At 38.2% G+C, this 18,978-nt stretch overlaps 1 protein-coding gene across 1 annotated transcript in view; it reads left to right on the forward strand.

Annotated features, from left to right (window-relative positions):
* The window catches only part of CCDC171 (coiled-coil domain containing 171), a 148,956-nt gene that overhangs the window by 71,794 nt on the left and 58,184 nt on the right, over positions 1–18,978 (forward strand). Inside the window, 5 exon segments of the mRNA XM_054397577.1 lie at positions 7,013–7,517; positions 8,268–8,384; positions 11,052–11,278; positions 11,783–11,965; positions 13,601–13,786. Coding sequence (XP_054253552.1) covers positions 7,013–7,517; positions 8,268–8,384; positions 11,052–11,278; positions 11,783–11,965; positions 13,601–13,786 — 1,218 coding nt within the window.

Genomic DNA, 18,978 nt, shown 5'->3' on the forward strand with positions numbered 1-18,978 from the left:
AAAGGTTTGCTAAATAGGAAAGGGAAAAACTCCTCTAGGAAAAAAAAAGTATTTTCTTGTGTTGCCTTTTTGTTTGTTTGTTTGTTTGAAAGCCTTGCTTTTACAGCAAGGTAAGTGAATTAACTAAAGGTTGTGGTGTCTTGCAATTGTATCAAAACTCAGTGCAATTAATACAAAAGGAGAAGAAGTACCTATAATCCACCAAATGTCTTTGATAGCCATGTCTGGCCCATGTACTTAAAACACAGGAAAGAAGTGAAGGAAGGTGGTGTTGATATTTTTTCTTTAGAATGTATAGAAGTATATATTTGGAAAAATAGCTAAACTAGGAAAGGAACTTTTGGAGTCATAGTGTCATTATGTTTCTAGTTTCTAGTTCTGTTTTCATGCCAAAATAATGATTAAGAACATGGTAAGTAGTAGAATAAAATGGTGTTGCTAATAGCACCTGGTTTTATTTTTAAAGGATTCTTGGAATCCATGATTCTCTGCAACCCAGTGAGGTGTCCCTCAAAGCTCAGCCATTGAAGGAAGCTGGTTTGCCAGTGTTTAGGAAGAAAATGCTACGACTCTTTCAAAACCTGTGCTTTTAGCTTCAAAGACTAGAAATAGTATGGGGTAAGACCTTGTATGACTCCAGCTGCAAGGAGTGCCTGATCCTGTGTATTGTAGTGGAAGACAGCAGAGACAACATCTGTCTGCAGTGTGACCAGGTGAATGATCTACTCAGCCTGGTGGCAGACATGAAAGAGGAAATGGAAAGGTTAAGAAGTATCAGAGGGAGACAGGTTGGTGGAGCCATACTCTGAGGCAAAGGCATCAGATAGAAGCTCCACAAGAAGCAGAGGATCTCCTCCTGGCACTCTTCCCACCAGGCAGAAGGAGGAGACCTAATAGACAAGGGGGAATGGAAAGAGGTTGCTGATCAGGGAGGTAGGCAAATCCCCTCCTGGCCTCTCTCATGTTCCCAGTTGTGCCTACACGACAGGTATGGAACTGGAGAGCCAGGAAAGCAAGGTGTGATGGGTTGAGTCGAATTTGCTGTTGATGCTTAGTACCATGCTGCCATTCTGCCAGCTTCAAAATGAAAAGCTGGCTGGAGCAAGGTACCATGGGGCTTGAAGCTCACATTATAAGATGAGAGGCTTCCTGTTCCAGTTGCTGCTTTCAGTTTCCAGGTTTGGTTGTAGGTTTATTCCACTGGGATGGTGGTGGGATGGGGAAAGATGGGAGGTTGTTAGCTTGCTGGCTTCTGCTTCTGCTGCTTTCTGCATTTTGCTGCACTTTTTCTGCAATAGGCTGAGGTAACTGTTCACTGTATTATCTCATTTATGCTAAACTCTTTATCTCAACTCTATCTCAGCCTGGAGTTTTTTTGTGTGTTACATTTCCTCACTTCTGCATTGGTGGGAAGCAGGCTGTGTTGAACCAGCACACAAGGACACAGATGAAAGTCTATACTGGGGGTTGCCTGGGATGTGTCAGTCATTAGGACTGCTTCTATTAAGAGGGAAAGGAGGGTAATTGTTGTAGGCAATTCCCTTCTGAGGGGAATGGAGGGTCCCATATGCTGACCAGGGAGATGTGCTGCCTCCTTGGGGCCCAGGTGTGGGATATCACTAGGAAACTCCACTGTCTGGTATAGCTCTCTGATTATTACACACTACTTGTAATGTAGGTTGGCAATGATGAGGCTGGGAACAGAAATTGAAAAGTGATCAAAAAAGACTTCAGGGCACTGGGGCAACTGGTTGCAGGTTCAGGAGCATGGGTAATGTTTTCCTCAATTCCTTCAGTGGCAGGGAATAGTACTGATAAGACATGTGGCTCAGAGGCTGGTGCCACCAGCAGAATTTTGGGTTTTTTTTCTATCCTGGGGAGGTTTACACAGCACCAAGTCTCCTGACAACAGATGGAGTCCTGCTATCTCAAAGAAGGAGAAGGATTCTTGCCCATAAGTTGTCAGGTCTAACTAAGAAGGATCTAAACTAGTTTCAGAGGATGAAGGGGATGAAATCAAGCTAATTAGAGATGAATCTAGGGATGGCATATCAGTGTTCAGGGGAAAATGGATAGCCTAGCTCAAAAGCATCTACACTAATACATGCAGCATGGACAACAAACAGGAGGAGTTGGAATCCACTGTGCGGCGGGATAGGTGTGATTTAGTCACCATCACAGAAACATGGTGGGATGAATCTCTTGACTGGTGTGCTACAATGGGTAGCTATAATCTCTTCAGAAGTGGTAGGCAGGGAACAAGAGGTGGTGGGATGGCACTGTGTGTTAGGGAGCGTTTTGACTGTGTAGAGCTCAACGAATGTGAAGGCAAGGTCAAGCGGTCAAGAGCTTATTGGTAAGGATGAAGGGGAAGGTCAACAAGGCTGGTGTCCCATTGGGACTCTGTTACAGACCACCCAAATAGGATGAAGAGGCAGAAAAAACATTCTACAAGCGGCTGGCAGAAATATCACAATCCCCAGCCCTTGTTCTAGTGAGTGACTTCAAGTTACCGGACGTCTGCTGGAAATACGACACAGTGGAGAGGAAACAATCTATGAGGTTTCTAGAGTGTGTGGAAGATAACTTCCTGACACAGCTGGTAAATGAGCCTGCCTGGGGAGGTGCTTTACTAGACCTGCTGTATACAGACAGAGAAGGAATGGTGGGAGATGTGGTTGTCAAAGGCTGTCTTGAGCTTAGTGACCATGAAATGATAGGGTTCTCGGTTCTTGGTGAAGAGGAGCTCTGCAAAACTGCTACCATGGACTGTTGGAGGGCAGACTTCGGCCAGTTCAAGACACTGGTTGAAAGAGTACCCTGGATACCATTCTGAGGGGACAAAGATGTCCAGGAAGGCTAGGCATTCTTCAAGAAGGAAGTCTTAGGGGTGCAGGGGCAGGCCGTCACCATGTGCCAGAAGAAGCTTTTGCTGGGACTCAGGAAAAATAGGAGAGTTTACCACCTTTGGAAGAAGGGGCACACAACACAAGAAGAGTACAAGGATCTAAATAAGTCATGCAGAGAGAATATCAGAAAGGCAAAAGTCCATCTAGAACTCAATCTGGCTACTGTTGTAAGAAATAACAAAAATGTTTTTACAAATACATTAACAACAAAAATAGACCCAAAATGAATCTCAACCCTTTATTGGATTGGGTGGGGGATCAGTTTCACCAAGGTTGAGGAGAAGGCTGAGGTACTTAATGCCTTCTTTGCCTCAGTCTTTTAATAGTCAGACCAGTTAACCTCAGGGTATTCAGCCCCCTGAGCTGGAAGATAGGGATGGAGAGTAAAATAAACTCCCCATAATCCAGGAGGAAGCAGTTAGTGACCTGCTATGCCATCTGGACACTCACAAGGCTATGGGGCCAGATGGAATCCACCTGTGAGTGCTGAGGGAGCTGGCAAAGGATCTTGCCAAGCCATGCTCCATCATCTATCAGCAGTCCTGGTTAACACGGGAGGTCCCAGATGACTGGAGGCTTGCCAATGTGATGCTCGTCCACAAGAAGGGCTGGAAGGAGGATCCTGGTAACTGCAGGCCTGTCAGCCTGACCTCAGTGATGGGAAGAACTGTGGAATGGTTCATCCTGAGTGCACTCATGTGGCACGTGCAGGACAGCCTGCCTAATCAGCTGGGTTCATGAAAGGCAGGTCCTTTTATGACCAGGTGACCTGCCTGGTGGATGGGGAAAGGCAGTGGATGTTGTCTACCTAGACTTTTAGTAAAGCCTTTGACACCATGTCCCACAACATTCTGCTGAAGAAGCTGGCAGCTCATGGCTTAGACAGATGTACTGTTCTCTGGGTTAAAAACTGGCAGGATCACTGAGCCCAGAGAACAATTGTGAATGTAGGTAAATCCAGTTGGGTCACCAGTCACATGAGATGTTCCATTCGTGAGGATATTCAAAAAACCATGTAGTCATGGCACTTTGGGACATGGCTTGGTGAGTGTGGTAGTAGTGGGTTGATGGTTGGACTTGATGATTTTATTAGAGGTCTTTTCCAACCTTAATGACTCTGATTCTGTGAAAACCAGTTAAGCTAGTAAAACCAAGAAGGTGTATTTTCTTACAGTTTCTGTGGCCAGAGAATCTTGCACACTTTTGCATATTACCATACACTGTAAGCATAAAAGCAGGAAGATTTTTAAAAAATAAGGTTTAATACCAAGGCACTAAATGTTAGTACTGCTGTCCAGTGGCCCTCTAGGGATCACACTTAGTTTATTCTGGTATTGGCATTTAACCTGTGATGGCCAGAATCCAGAAGCTGTTTTCTACATTCAGCTTACCTTTTTAGTTCTGTCCAGCTATGCTTATCAGGGCTGCCTTTTTATTTTCCTCTATGAAAACACAACGCTGTAAATAATGCAGTGGCACTGAAAGTATTGTACATTTTTATACTTAGTTTCAGAGTGGTGAAGTGACATACAAGGCCTGTAAATAGCATTCTGTAATTAAATATTTTAGTTACTCTACTTTTGTGTCACTAAAACTATTTTAGTAACACTACTATTTCTTCCTTCCCCCAAAATATTTATGTGGTCAAAGACATTCCAAGCTAAGTAGGGTACATCTCTCTAGATGCATGGAATCTTTTTATTTTAGGGATAACTGTGTGGTTTTTTTTCTTTCCCCTGTTGTGCTTTCAGAACCCATAGTAATGCTGGGTGACACCACTTCGCTTACTCACTTACGAGGGCATAACCAGGTAGATAGATGATCATAGAGCAGTGGATGTGGTTTATCTTGATTTCAGTAAAGCATTTGACATTGTTCCACAACATCCTTGCAGCTAAGCTGAGGGAGTGTGGTCTGGATGATCAGGTAGTGAGGCAGATTGAGAACTGGTTGAAGGAAAGAAGTCAGAGAGTTGTGCTCAATGGGACGGAATCTAATTGGAGGCCTGTATCTAATGGATTCTGTCAGGGGTCAGTACTGGGATCAGTGCTATTCAATATATTCATCAACAACCTGGATGAGGAATCAGAGTGCACCGTCAACAAGTTTGCTGATGACACAAACTGGGTGGAGTGGCTGACACTGGAAGGTTGTGCTGCCATTCAGTGAGACTTAGGCTGAAGAGTTGGGCAGGGAGAAATTTAGTAAAATTCAACAATGGCAAGTGTAGAGTCTTGCACCTGGGAAAGAACAACCCCAGGTACAAATACAGGTTGGGGACTGACCTGCTGGAGAGCAGTGAAGGGGAAAAGGACCTGGGGGGTCCTAGTGGATAGAAGGTTGACCATGATCCAGCAATGTACTCTTGTGTCCAAGAACGCCAACTCCATTCTGGGGTATATTAGAAGAGGTGTGGTTTGTAGGTCAAGAGAGGTTCTCCTCCCCCTCTACTCTGTCCTGGTGAGGCTGCATCTGGAATATTGTGTCCAGTTCTGGGCCCCTCAGTTCAAGAAGGCCAGGGAACTGCTTGAAAGAGTCCAGTGCAGAGCCACAAAAATGATTAAGGGAGTGGACGATCTTCCTTATGAGGAGAGACTGAGGGAGCTGGACCTCTTCATCTTGGAGAAGAGGAGACTAAGGGGTGACCTCATTAAGGTTTATAAATATGTAAAAGGTGGGTGCCAAGAGGATGGTGTCAGGCTCTTCTTGGTCATGCCCAATGACCGGACAAGGGGCAATGGGTGCAAGCTGAGGCATAGGAAGTTCCATGTAAACAAAGAAATTCTTTTTCACTGTGAGGGTGATGGAATGCTGGAACAGGCTGCCCAGGGAGGTTGTGGAGTCTCCTTCTCTGGAGATAGTCAAAACCCACCTGGATGCATTCCTGTGTGATCTGGTATATGTGATCCTGCTCTGGCAGGGGGTTTGGACTAGATGATCTTTTGAAGTCCCTCCCAACCCCTAACATTCTCTGATTCTGTGATCTTTTGGCTACTGTGAACAGGAACAGCTTTATGCTTACAGCTCTAAGAGTGGCCACTGATGCTTAGGATAATCCTCTCTTCTTTATCACACAGCCTTGTCATTCCATTTGTTTGCCTTTTTCTGTCCATGTATTGTGAATGGAGCATGAGCATTTAACTTGAGCTTGTGGCATCTTTCTGAACAGTGCCTAAAATTTATTATCTCCTTATACCACTGGATCCTCTTTAAATGAAGCCTCAAGTGATTGTTTCAATCACAGAGAACTCTCATGAATCAAGAAGCAAATCTAAGTCTCTGAAGTCCCAGTGTAGTGTCTTGTTTCATGTGCAAGAGCTGCATGCTATCAGAAGCTAACAGTCTGCATGGCCTAACCTTCTGTCATTCCCTGTTTTGTAAATGCCTTTATTTTGCTACACTGGTTTATGGCTTTAAATCTCTTGCTTTCCCTATTTGAGGGTGTATAGAGAAAAAGAAAAGAATGTTCTGCTAGTTGAAAAAAATCCGTAGTGGCACTAGTCAAAATGAAAATACTGTTCTTTTGAAACGCAATTCTGTATGAGACCTAATTAATCTGTGAATATATAAGTAGGGGGTTAATTACAAAGTAATTAAGAGATCAGCTTCACTTCCCCTTTCCCAGATGCTGCCAATCTGTCTAGGCTTATTTTCCACGGTCTTCCTTATTTTTTCCTCTTTCTTAAACTAACTTTCTTTTCTGCTTTAAAAACCAATGTTCTTTCTGAAATTGGAGCATGCAATTGCATATTGCTAAGCCAGTTCATAAAACTATATTGTGGACAGCCAGATACTGTTGGAACTTCTGTAAGCTATTGCACTGCTCGTGGATTATCAGCAGAAATCCGGAGCCCCTTTGTAGTTGAAGATTGTGCAAATTTTCCTTGTACTATTGATTTGCTTTCATATATCTAGGTCTGTAACTTCCCAAGGAGAAATACTCTGACAGTCACTACTATGTTTTTTTTTCCCCTTCGACATGTTATTTGAATCTGAACAAAAATTAATTTCTTTTAGCTTTTAACTAGGTCAAAATGATTTTGTTATTTGAAAAAATATATTCTGGTTAATATTCTACTTTTTTTCCCCCCCCCTTATCTCAGGAATACCAGGAAACAGCAGAGAAAAACAAGGAAAAAATGTATGCCCTCGAAAAAAGACGAGAAAAATTGGTCCTTGAAAATGTTTCTGTGAAAAATGCATTAACACAGGTTCAGAAGGAGCATTCATCCCTCCTGACAGCCTGTGCTCTATTGGCAGGTGCCTTGTATCCTCTCTATGGCCGATCATGTGCTATGTCTTCCCAAAGACAGCTTCTCCAGGATCAGGTCAACGTTTATGCATTGGTGAATGAGGAGATTAAGACCCTAGTTCATGCTCTCTCTGATGTTGAGGAAGACAATCAAGATGAAACAAAACTGACGAAAAGAAAGTTCAAAGGCCTGATTCATGTATTCCGAAGAGGGGTGATTGCAGTTTTGGCAGCTAACAGACTTAAAACCTTTGCCCAGTCTTCTAGGTCCCTCTTCTCCTGGGGAGATGGCCTCAAAGGTGGTACTGGAATTCTAGTTTGTATAGGAGAATCCAAAGGCAAGTGTAATCTGTCAAGTAGGCTAATTGCTTTCTTTGTTGATAAGTGTTATGTCAAATTACATGGTTAGTGAGTAACAAATGGCAATGTTATTATTATTAGAGTGTAAAGACAAATTGAATGACATTTTGACAAACGTAATTCCTGGATTTATGATTTCTGGATTTCTTGGCAAATGTAATTTCCTGTAAAGGAAAATACTTAGTCTGTTAAGCATTGAAAAAAAAAGTTACAAGTACAGACATAAACTCATACTGCTTGATATTTTTGCTATTTGCATGACAGATTTTAGATCTAGGTGATTGCATCTTCTCTGTGGTAAATGTCTTGTTCTTAAATGGTTGGCCATCAACATAATATTTGGAAACCTTTATATTACCTAAATATTACCTTTATTAATGCCTTTTAACAGTTATTTCTTACTGAAAATGCAAAAAGTTCCTTTCAGATTCAAGTAAAATATTAGTATGGGATTTCTAATTTTTCTTTAGAGATTGTGTAGTCTTACTGTCCTTCTCTGTTATCAGACCTGCTCATGTTTCCTTTTACAAGCATAAATAGTGTAAAAAATGTTTCCCAAACTGTAAAATCCATCTTACTTTTCTGTTGTAATAGTTCTGTAAGCATATTTAATACAGTCTAAATTGTCTTGAAAGAAGAATTAGTTTGTGAACTAGTTTTGGTTGATTTCTGAAAGGGCTGGAGGTAGCAGTGTGCCTTATCTAAGTTACTCAGTTTTATTGCTAGCTATAATTCTGTTTTCACAGGTCACAGAGAGGAACAAATTCACTGTGTTGAAGCATTCAGCTGGTTTACTAGTTCTAACCTTCTTGCTGCAATAATCAGTTCTGTCACTGAATTACAGGATGTTGTTAACAAAACAGGTAATTTAGAAAATACATTCTTGTAGTAGAAGATAAAAATAAAAAATCAGGGCGGTTACATCATTTCCATTTTTAGAATTTTATCCATATTTGTTGAAGTGAGGACTGATCTCAGTTCGTCTTCATTGCTCTCATCCTCAGTTCTTTGGTACCTGGCAGCTCCAAAGTCCCAACAATTCAGGGAAAGGATAAAAGATACTAAAGGAAGGATAATTTCTATGAATAGTGGGAAATATGAGGACAGGAATATGGTGATATGTTTTCCCAGAAGCCTGAATAGTTAACTGTCACCTGTTGAATTAAAAGTATTTGGATTCAGTTTCAGGTGCTCACTTTTTTGATCAGTTTATTTTCAGTAACTTTCTGAACTGTGTTTCACAATATTTACACAGTTTATACTGCAGTGGTTCCTGACTGTGGAGTGTTGAGTAGGAACAGTGAATTGAAAAAAGAATCAAGAGAAATTGTACAGCAGCATCAATGTGCTACTAGTTAGAATACCCTAAACCTCAGGTATTTTTCTGGCGTTGAAGTACAGGGGAGTTCTGGTGGACTCTTTTTACTTGATATCTCTGCATTCAACACAGTTTTGATTTTGAGAATTAGAAACAATTGTGTGAAGACTGTTATAGCCAGTCAGTTTGGTGATTCTTTCATAGTTTATTCTATGTCATTTTCAAGGCCTAACTGCTCTTGTATTACTTCATTTCTGTTGCTCTCGAGATCAATATTGCCCAAGAACCTTTGCCTCAAAAGATAGTAATTTCCAGAGATTTTCCAGAACTATTGAAGTAATAAAACTCCAAAGGAAAATATTTGAAACATAATAGGCAATAAAATTGCCTATAATTGCTTGCTTACTTTTAATAAACCTAAACTGGATGTTCTAGACATAGGGAAAGGGGGTACCCTAATTTCAAAGCATGTTTTGTTAGTGCAGAATGAAGATGGCAGGTAAGATTTTTAGCTGTAAACATGAATATAAAGAGTGCTATCTTAGGCATGAAGAAAAGACAGATTTATTACTAAATGGGGTTATGGAGAGCATGTACTCAAAAATATGGTACTCCAATGAAGCATTGGAATCATTGGAATAGTGATATTTTGAATCCAAGCAGAGAATGACTTGGGAAAAAAAAAAGAATATTTAACTTACTTATGTGTTTTTTTAATGTTTCTTTGCTTACAGAAAAATATAATCCCAAATGTGTAAATCATAGAATACATAGAATTTTCAGGGTTGGAAGCGACCTCAAGGATCATCTCGTTCCAACCCCCCTGCCATGGATAGGAACACTTTCCACTAGATCAGGTTGCCCAGAGCCACATCCAGCCTGACATTAAAAACCTCCAGGGATGGGGCTTCCACCACATTTTTGGGCAACCCATCCCAGTGTCTCACCACCATTATGGTGAAGAACTTCTTCCTGATGTATAATCTGAATCTACCCTCCTCTAGCTTGGATCCATTACCCCTAGTCCTGTCATTACCTGACACCCTAAAAAGTCCCTCCCCAGCTTTCTTGTAGGCCCCCTTTAGATACTGGAAGGCCACAATAAGGTCTCCTCAGAAAAATTCTTTGTGATGAGAATAATAATTTAAATCATGTTTTGTCTGCTTTGAATCTTTGGCTTTATACTTGTACGAAAAGAAATCCTTTAACTTAAAGCTAAGGTTATTTTTTACTGTTTCTAGCCTTAACTAAATATTTTAATTCATTGCAGCAACAGAAGATCCGCTGTACTACTGAATGTAAATAAGCTCTTCCATGCTTGTCATCTTACACTGATAGTATCATAAGACAAGTAATGACAGATTAAGACCTGCCTAGCAGAGGGAAAACTAAATTACAAGACTTTTATTAAGGCATAAATAAACCTATTAACTGTTATCTGGAATACCAATTAGTGGAAGGAGCACTGACAATTTTATTTATCAACATTAAACACAATTATTAATTACAGACCTGACGAAACTAGCAGTAAGCAGGACATGTTGGGTGTGCTGGGGCCTTAAGTCCATTATATGAGAAGGATGATTACCAAAATCCTGTGGGGAAATAAGTAATTGTAGCTGTAAAATTTTAATTGCCTTGGAATAAGGTAAATTATATTCTCTTGTCTCTGAATATAAATAGTATGGCATTAAGGTACCAAGCATCACTAATTTTGAACAGCAAATGATTTAGACATCTATAGAGGGGAGGGAAGAGGAGTCAGTAAACCCTCAGAAATATGCATTATAAGTACTGCAATAAAGTGATTTACAGTGTGATCTCACATCTGACATACTTGATCTGGCTTTCATTCATCTTACATGCTTTCTGAATTACAAAATTAAAACACCCAAGAAAGAGTTAAGAAAGTGTAGTACTAGAGAGGAGCATAAAACCAACTGGAAAATCATTCTTTGACAAATCCTGTTCTTTAGAATCCTGGGCTACCCTTCCATCCAAAGATTGATAGGAGGGTTCATTGGTAAATACGGAATTTGTCCCAAAGTCTTTCTGAAATACTCCTGTGATCCCAGTCTTCCACTCTTTAATGGAAAATTCCTACTGAGTATTTTAAAGATGCTGTTTACTGTAATTGCTTTTTTTTTTCCCACTGAAAAGCCTGAAACTAATAACCTACTCAATGTTTCTTTTTTATTCTTGTTTCTTAAAGATCCAAAGCCTTGGTTGTCTGGACGCTCACTTAAAAGTGCAGCCAGGAATTCCTTTTCAAAACTTATGGACGAGCTGAATGTAATAATGGAGGGTGTTTCTCCAGACAGCAGCAGGAGTATTACTTATCTGGAGAAAGACTCCTTGGTACAGAGGCTGGCTCATGGACTTCATAAAATAAATACCCAGGCCCTGGAAGCTGGATTGTGTGACAGACTACCCATTATGGTATGCATATTTATACTGCTACTTCATGTAAACAGTAGGTTCTCAGTATAAGAGTTAGGATGAAGCTCTGTTGATAGTGCTATTAATTTTGTTCCAGATCATTTATGAGTCTGTTGCATTGAAATCAACTATACAAAGAATCAACAGCTGACTTGCAACATCCAATACATCTTTTCTTTTGTTGTCAAAATATTTAAGAATAGTTTTGATGCATCCAAGGATGATTTTTTTAAAGTTCTATCAACTTTGTATTTGCTTTGTAAGAGTAAACCTTCACCAAATGTTGAGTTTTCTTTTTGTTGTTGTTACTTCCTTGAAAACAAATTTTCAATATCCCTATAGAGTAGCTGAGACAGATTCACGTTTTTGCATGTGTGTGTGTCTTTTAGAGATGGAGAACAAAATGACAGCTTTGTCTGATTTGCTTGGGTATCAAATATGATTGATTCTATTGCTAAAGCAGCACATTTTATAGCACAGGAATTTATTTCTGTTTGCTAACAGAAAGGCATAGCGTCCTTGCAGAAGCAAATATTTGAATTTACACAAAGACTTCATGCAGCAGAGGTGGAACGCCGTTCACTGCGTCTAAAACTTGCAGAATTCAAATGGAATTTCAGCGAGATGAAAAAAGAAGCTGACAAAGCCCAGAGCCTGCAAGAGCAATTAAATATGTTTAAGCAATCTGTAAGTATATTTGATTTAGAGGAGACTGCTTACAAAAGATTTTATTTTTTACACTTTCTTGGGGTGTTCTTTCAAAAAAATCCCAAAACAAGTACAAAATCAATCTACTATTAACAGAATTTTCCAGAAAACATACCTTAAAAAGGTCACTAAACTGTAAGTCAGATGTATGTAGATGTATGTATCTCCATTCCACAGGAGTTTCTCCTTGATTTTTAGAATGAGATATCATGTGCAAATTACATGTTTGGTCTTCAGCACAAAGGTTTTGTTCTGTTGAGAATGTGGGCGTGATTTATATACTCTGAAAGGATTTATAGATTTTACTTCAACAAAGTCAGCTGGAATGAGGATATCCAATAAGTAGGTTCATGAGAAGTTAATAAATCATAAATGTAGTATTTTAAACTCTGCATGGATATTGCTGAATATTAGGCATTTTACTGTATCTTTGAGCATGGGTTATATCCTGAGCTAGTCAGTGCAAATTTTAGTGTTTTCTTGGAAGAGTGAGTTTATAGCAAGGAAAAGAAAAAAAGACCTCTTCTATATTTTAAGTAGCATATATGCAACAAATCCCTCTCTTTGCTGTCACCGGTTGATTTACACTATGGGTTCAACAAACCTGTAAATAACATTGCTTGGCAGCAGTGAGAAGAGACTACAAAAAGGTTCCTTAACCATTTGAAACCACAGTAAAACAAGTAATAAATTCAGTGTTTGAGGGATTGATGCCATTTTGTGGGTTGTGGGTTTGTTCTCTGTCATGACACTGTGCCTTCACTCCTTTTTGGAAGGGAAGAAACTTGTCTTGCTTTAGCATGCTGGAGGTTCCCTGGGCACCTTTTTTCTATGTTTATTTTCTATAGGATGCATTCAGAAATGAGCTCGTATTTGAGCTGTCCAAGAAAGCGAATGATTAAGGGTACTTATACATGCTTTATAGGTGCAGAATGTAACTGAAACAACTGTGTCCCAGAATGAGCAGCATTTTCTGTAGCTGTGCCCAGTGTTGATTCTGACTCTCAACACAAGTTGGTGTGTCCCAATCTAAACATTTCCAGTCAGAAAATACTACATAAATTATTTCACATGCATTCTTCTTTCTGTTCTTAGCTGGTAAACCAGATTTTTCTACTCAAATGGACAAGGTTATATCATCTTCAGTTCTGTTGTTAAGAGGTTTTATTCTTTTACAGTTCTGGGACAGTTATATCAAATCTTCATATTTTTAGATTGTCATTTAGATTGTAAGTGATGGTGTTCCTTGAATTATTTTGTCTTTCTGGAACATTTTGGGGAGTGGAAAAGGACTGCAGAAACACATTTACAAGGGGTAGTAAGATATGCACTGAAATGTGGGACATTGCGTATTTCCTCCTAAATATTGATTCTTTACAACCTAGGCAGCTTGTTTGAATAGAATACTGAATGCATACTGTTTACAACATCCTGATTGATTAAAAACAATACAGTGAATAAAGTTGTCTGTCCATGTATTGTTTGGTGATTTGTCTCTGTGTCAAAAAAAATGGAGTACTCATTTTGATATGTGTTCAAGTGGAACTCTGAAGTTGAGCGTGTAAACAAGTGAATACCATTACACAATCAAACACAATTTATTTCTTTTAACAGAAATTGATCACCCATGAAAGTTTTGCAAGTGTATGTGAAGAATTAAATAATGCATTACATCGGGAGCATCAGGCACAAGTGCTGTTGAATGAACAGGCGCAGCAGCTATGGAAGTTAAATAATAAACTCGAATTGTACTCCAGTGAAGAGGCAGATAAAACCCAAGTCTTAAGTGAAACTGTAAAGGTAAGATGATTGCTCTTCTGAATCAGGCACTAGAAATTTACCTTTTGGTGAATAAGCCAAGTCTTGCAGTTCTTGTACCAATAAAATTATAGGAGTAAATGTGCAATATACTGCTCAGTCCACTGGAATTTTAGGGTACTCATAAAACACATTCAGGATAAAACTTCAAGGTATAACTTCTGCTTTCTGCTTTTGGGACTGGGCTGTGTAGCCAAAATCTGTAATCTGTGAAGTGTCTGGATTTTACATGATATGTGAGATAGCAGTTCTTATGAGGGTCTACTCTTTATACATAAATACATGGTATTCAATCATGTTTTATTTTATAGGTAAATCATACCTTCACATTTATTCAGAGTAAAGAGAACAAAAAAACAGTTGTAGGCATTTAAAATACAGGATGCAGTTTTAAATGGATCTAGTACATGGGTTATTTGGTACTGTATTAGATTGCACAGCTTTTGTTTTATATTAATTAAAGGCTAGATGAAAATTTTTTATGACAGTAGTGATCCTAAAATTCATCCTAATTCTGTGACCCTCTAGCAGTTGTTTGCTACTGGAATAACTTGATTTAGTGTAAAATGCTTGATTGTAGCTGAAAGCTGTGAAGGTACAATACAACGTAATAATATAGCTGCTGGGTGGTGAGACACTGGAACAGGTTGAAGCTGCGTCCCTGGAGGTTTTTAAGGCCAGGCTGGTTGTGGCTCTGATTAACCTGATCTAGTGTGAGGTGTCCCTGCCCATGGCAGGGGTGTTGGAACTAGATGATCCTTGAGGTCACTTCCAACCGTAACAATTCTATGATAGAATGGAGGCTTGGAACATTGGCAAAGTAAATTTTAGATCTGAAACTTAACTGCTTAGAGTTACACATATTTGGTTTTCTATATGTATTACTCCATAATTCTCAATCCCTACCATGGAGAAATTTTGAATCAAATTTAAGTTGTAGACTTGTTGCTATGTACTGTCACTAAATTTGTGTTTAAATATCAGAAGGTTGGTTGATGGCTCTTAATTCCCTCATGCTGTTTACTACATAGAACAAAACTGCTTTGTAGCTTTAACGGCCTGTATCTGTGACTGTATCAAGGAAGCAGATAAGATCAGCTGAGGTAGCACGGCATATCATGCATATATGATTTGAAAATGTGTAGTTCCTAGATCTCCAACTTTTTTACAGTTTCAAACCTCTGCTGTGTAGAGTACTTCCTACATTCAAATAGCAGTCTAACACAAACTAGTTTGATACCAAGGGGTAAAAGGACTTATTTTAAGCTCTACAGTTGGGTTCTCAAAATATAATAAACTTTTGTCTCCCACAATTTAGCACAATTCCACTTCATTCATAGCTTTATTCATGACAGGCAGAGATAAGTCTCTACCGTTTGCCCTGACGTTTTCACTGAAGGACCTTTTCCTCTTGGCTAATCAGTTTTGTGACTTAAAATGTTTGGATATTTTTGTTTGGTTGGTTTGGGGTGTGTTTTGGTTTGTTTTTTAGTTCTTGTTTTGGAACAATCTCATCTCTGTAATAACCCACCATGATCCTGTAAAACAGTGTTCTTAGTGAAGAAAGAACTCTTGCACTGAAAGAATATAATTAAAAGAGACCTGACCCTCCATCTTCATCTTGAGATAAAAAGTGATCTATCAGTCCAGACTAAGTGTATATATATAAAAGCTGAGGAATGTGGTGATGTACAAGTGATTTTTGGATAGAGCAGGGTGTCATGGAGTGAAAAAAAAACTTGCTTTGAATTCTTTATTCATAGTTTTTAAACAGGTAAGAAGGGGGAAAAGAAAATACACTTTTACTTTTCATAACTTATTTTTAAACTTTTTCATACTTTCGCAATCAGTACGGAGATGTTTTGGTATTCACGTACTTTCATAAAGTAGGCTTATTAAAGGAGTGATACTTAATTTCTTGGCTTTATCGGTGCAGATTTTAATCCTTTATATTTTTATCTTCTTAATGGCATATACCATAGAGACATCCAAGATAGCCAATTACATTCAAGGTCAGCTGGAACTAGGCAACTCTTTTACATTACTTTTTTTCTTTATTAGATGAGGTAAATCAGTAGCTCTGGTTCCCCTGTTTTTGAAGAGAAATTTTTCCACAAACACTAAACAGGCATCTATAGCAGACATAGGTTTTACTCCTTATACAAACATATCTTAATTCCAGTAAAATACTTTTTCTTCGTACTGACAGACACTGTGTATTTACTTCCTTTTATGTGTATTAGTACCTGTAATAGGAACAATATTATTTTAAATTTACGGAGTGGGTCCTATAAATTGTTAATTGTGTGCATTTCAAGTTCAGTATGTGTTAAGTCATGTTGCTGATCTGCCTCAAAATAGTCTTCAGTATATGTTTTAGAACAAGATACCCTAAAGAGTTTAAGTACTCTGGTAAGTTTAGTGAAGCTACATTAATTTATGATTGCATGAGAAAAGAATCTCATCTGAGTTCTTTGGTAACACTCATAGAAAAACGGCTTCTGATAGCAAGATTTGTAGTGTTTACTTTCACTAGCAAGCTATATTTCATTTAAGTCACTATATGCATGTTCTGTTTTCAGAAAGTGTAGTATCCTTTGCTAAACAGACACATCCAAATTAATTAGATTCAGATAGAGATTGGGATTTCCAGGTTTGTTAGAAGTGGCTATTTTCCCTGAACAGGCTTTCTGTTCTTGGTGTGGATTTCAGGTGAAGGTGGTATACACAGTAAGCTGCCTTTTGTTGCTTTTCCTCTTCATCCATTTATAGTCACATCTTTTCCCTGAAGAATAATTTCAGCTATTCATACCATTGCACACATTTTGCAAATTATTTTTGAGATAGCTACTTCTGCAAATGGTGCAGTGTTCTAACTTACAGGAAGGTTAAAAGGCCTCACCAAGTGATTTTCATGCTTTTCAGATAGAACAACAACAATTAAAGTTACTGTAGGAACAGAAATAGGGTCTGGATTTATTTTTTTTCTAAACTCTCTGACATCTTAGGTTGGAATTTTAGGGTTTGTGTGCACTGAAGGATACCGTTGATTCCCAAATACGTGTTTGTTTATCATTTTGTCAAGAAATGGTATTTCTGCACATTGCTTGGTTAAATTTAAGGCTGTTCTTTAAAGAAAGCAGTATAGCTGATTACTGTTAGCATCTAACAATTTAGAATTTATATTAATCAAGTTAAGCATGCTAAAGAGAAGCAAACTCTCCTCTGAACAGGTTAAAAAATAAAATTCATAATTCATTAATTGTTTGGGTTTTTAAAATTATTTTTTTTAAGTTTCTGTACTCTCTATGTTCTGAACACCTAAATTATTTATAAAGTAGGTAAGGATGGATTAGCATTGCCATCTCCACTATTCTCAGTCAGAAGTCCTGTGGTTTTCTTTCCAATAAACTACAGGTTAAACAGTTTGGTCATGTTTTTCAGTTTGTGTTAATGCTATTTGTAAAATAAGTTAGTCTGCTCCATTGTCCTTTTTTAACATAGCTTCTGCTGCTGCTAACTTCTTAGATACTCTTCAAAAGTTAGGTCACCTAAAGAATTGTCCTGCAGCTAGTCCTTCATGTTTTCTTGTTTAATAATTGCTTTCTTGTTTAAATATTGAAATGCACTGTACATGGAATTTATAGAAGGGATGGTCTTAAATAATCTTTCTTCTGTGGTTTGTCCATGAAGTTAATTTGTTGTATTGTCTTAACTGTCTACTTTATTATCTTATTTTTTTATATTTATTATCATCATAATAATCTTATTTTTATATTTATTATCATAATCTTGTGCATTATATCTTCTTGTGGAGATAAATACAAATACTCAGTTTTGTTTAGCACTTCGAAAGCAGCTCTGTGTGTTGTGGTGCACAGCTCTTCCAGCTTTGCTTCTCTGGCTAGCTTCTAAGATTCAGGGTCCAAGGGTTGCCCTGTTCTTCCATTTTAGAGATCACCTCATTAGGAATATTGATCACTGCATTTCCTTGCTGAACTAACTTATTTCCAGCCATATTGTTAGGTCTGTGTATTTCCTTTTGTTCTGTGTGTAGAACATCCATCAGTATCAGCATGAGTAGTCTGGAGGGACTGAGGCCAGTACACAGCCTGTAGAAAAATACTGTATTTTCTCCAATGAAGCAACCAAGCAACTAGTATCTGAGCTGTTGAAGGTCGGCCATAGCTTTTCTGAGTTTGGCTTTCTGGAAAATGAGCGGAATAGGGGAAAGAAAAAAGTTTAAAATTCATGGTTATGAACTTATTATGTGTTTGCATTAACACAAAGTTCAGTACAACAATTTAAATTTTTCAGTATCAAACACAATTTAATTAGAAGCTCTTATTTTCAAAGGATATTGGCAGTACCACTGTGTAACCTTTTCATTCCTCTGCAGTTCTGCTTTTATCTGGTTTTGCAAGTTGAATGCCAATAATAGTTCATTGTAATTTGAGCAATGTTGAGATTTGATGTTGGCATTTGAACATGTATTTATACCAGGCTAATTTTTTTTTTTTCCAACTGATCCTACTAAAACATATTTTATTGGTTATTAGTAAGAGTAGTTTTGTAGGGCCAGTTCTTTACTATCCCTCTATGGTAAAATAATGAAATAACCTCTGGAATTGCTTCTACTTTACATTGAGAGAAGTGTGAGAGGAATTGTCCATTTATTAAATTTATGTTCAGTCTAGTAAGATGGGAACATTATTTATGTAATAAGAAGAGACATCCATATGTTAGAAAAAAAATCTTATTTTATTTTTAAAGTGTCCAAGTGTTTAAGGTAACTGAAGAAGCTGCTGTCACCATTGTAACAATTTGAGTGTAATTTTAAGCTCTGAGAAAGAACACTGGTTTAAGTCATGACTGTGTAACATCACTTTAGTCTTTGAAAGCTAATTATGACCAGGAGGTAATTTCCAAGTAAGGATTGTTTTTCCCTTTTATAGAAAATTAAGGAGTGAGTTTGATCACACTAGTTTGATCAGTAGTCTAATTTCAACAGTCATTTTACTAATTCTGCACTTAAATGCCCTTCTGGTAGATAGAAGAAAGGCAAGTAGCCAAGACAGGTAGCATTGTGCCCAGGAATAACAAAATTAGTATGTCAACAGGAGTCAGTAATTTAGAACATAAGTTATTTGTCAACAGATGTCTAGGTTCTTGGA

Source organism: Indicator indicator, chromosome Z, assembly GCF_027791375.1.
Source record: "Indicator indicator isolate 239-I01 chromosome Z, UM_Iind_1.1, whole genome shotgun sequence".
In the NCBI taxonomy this organism is placed as follows: domain Eukaryota; kingdom Metazoa; phylum Chordata; class Aves; order Piciformes; family Indicatoridae; genus Indicator; species Indicator indicator.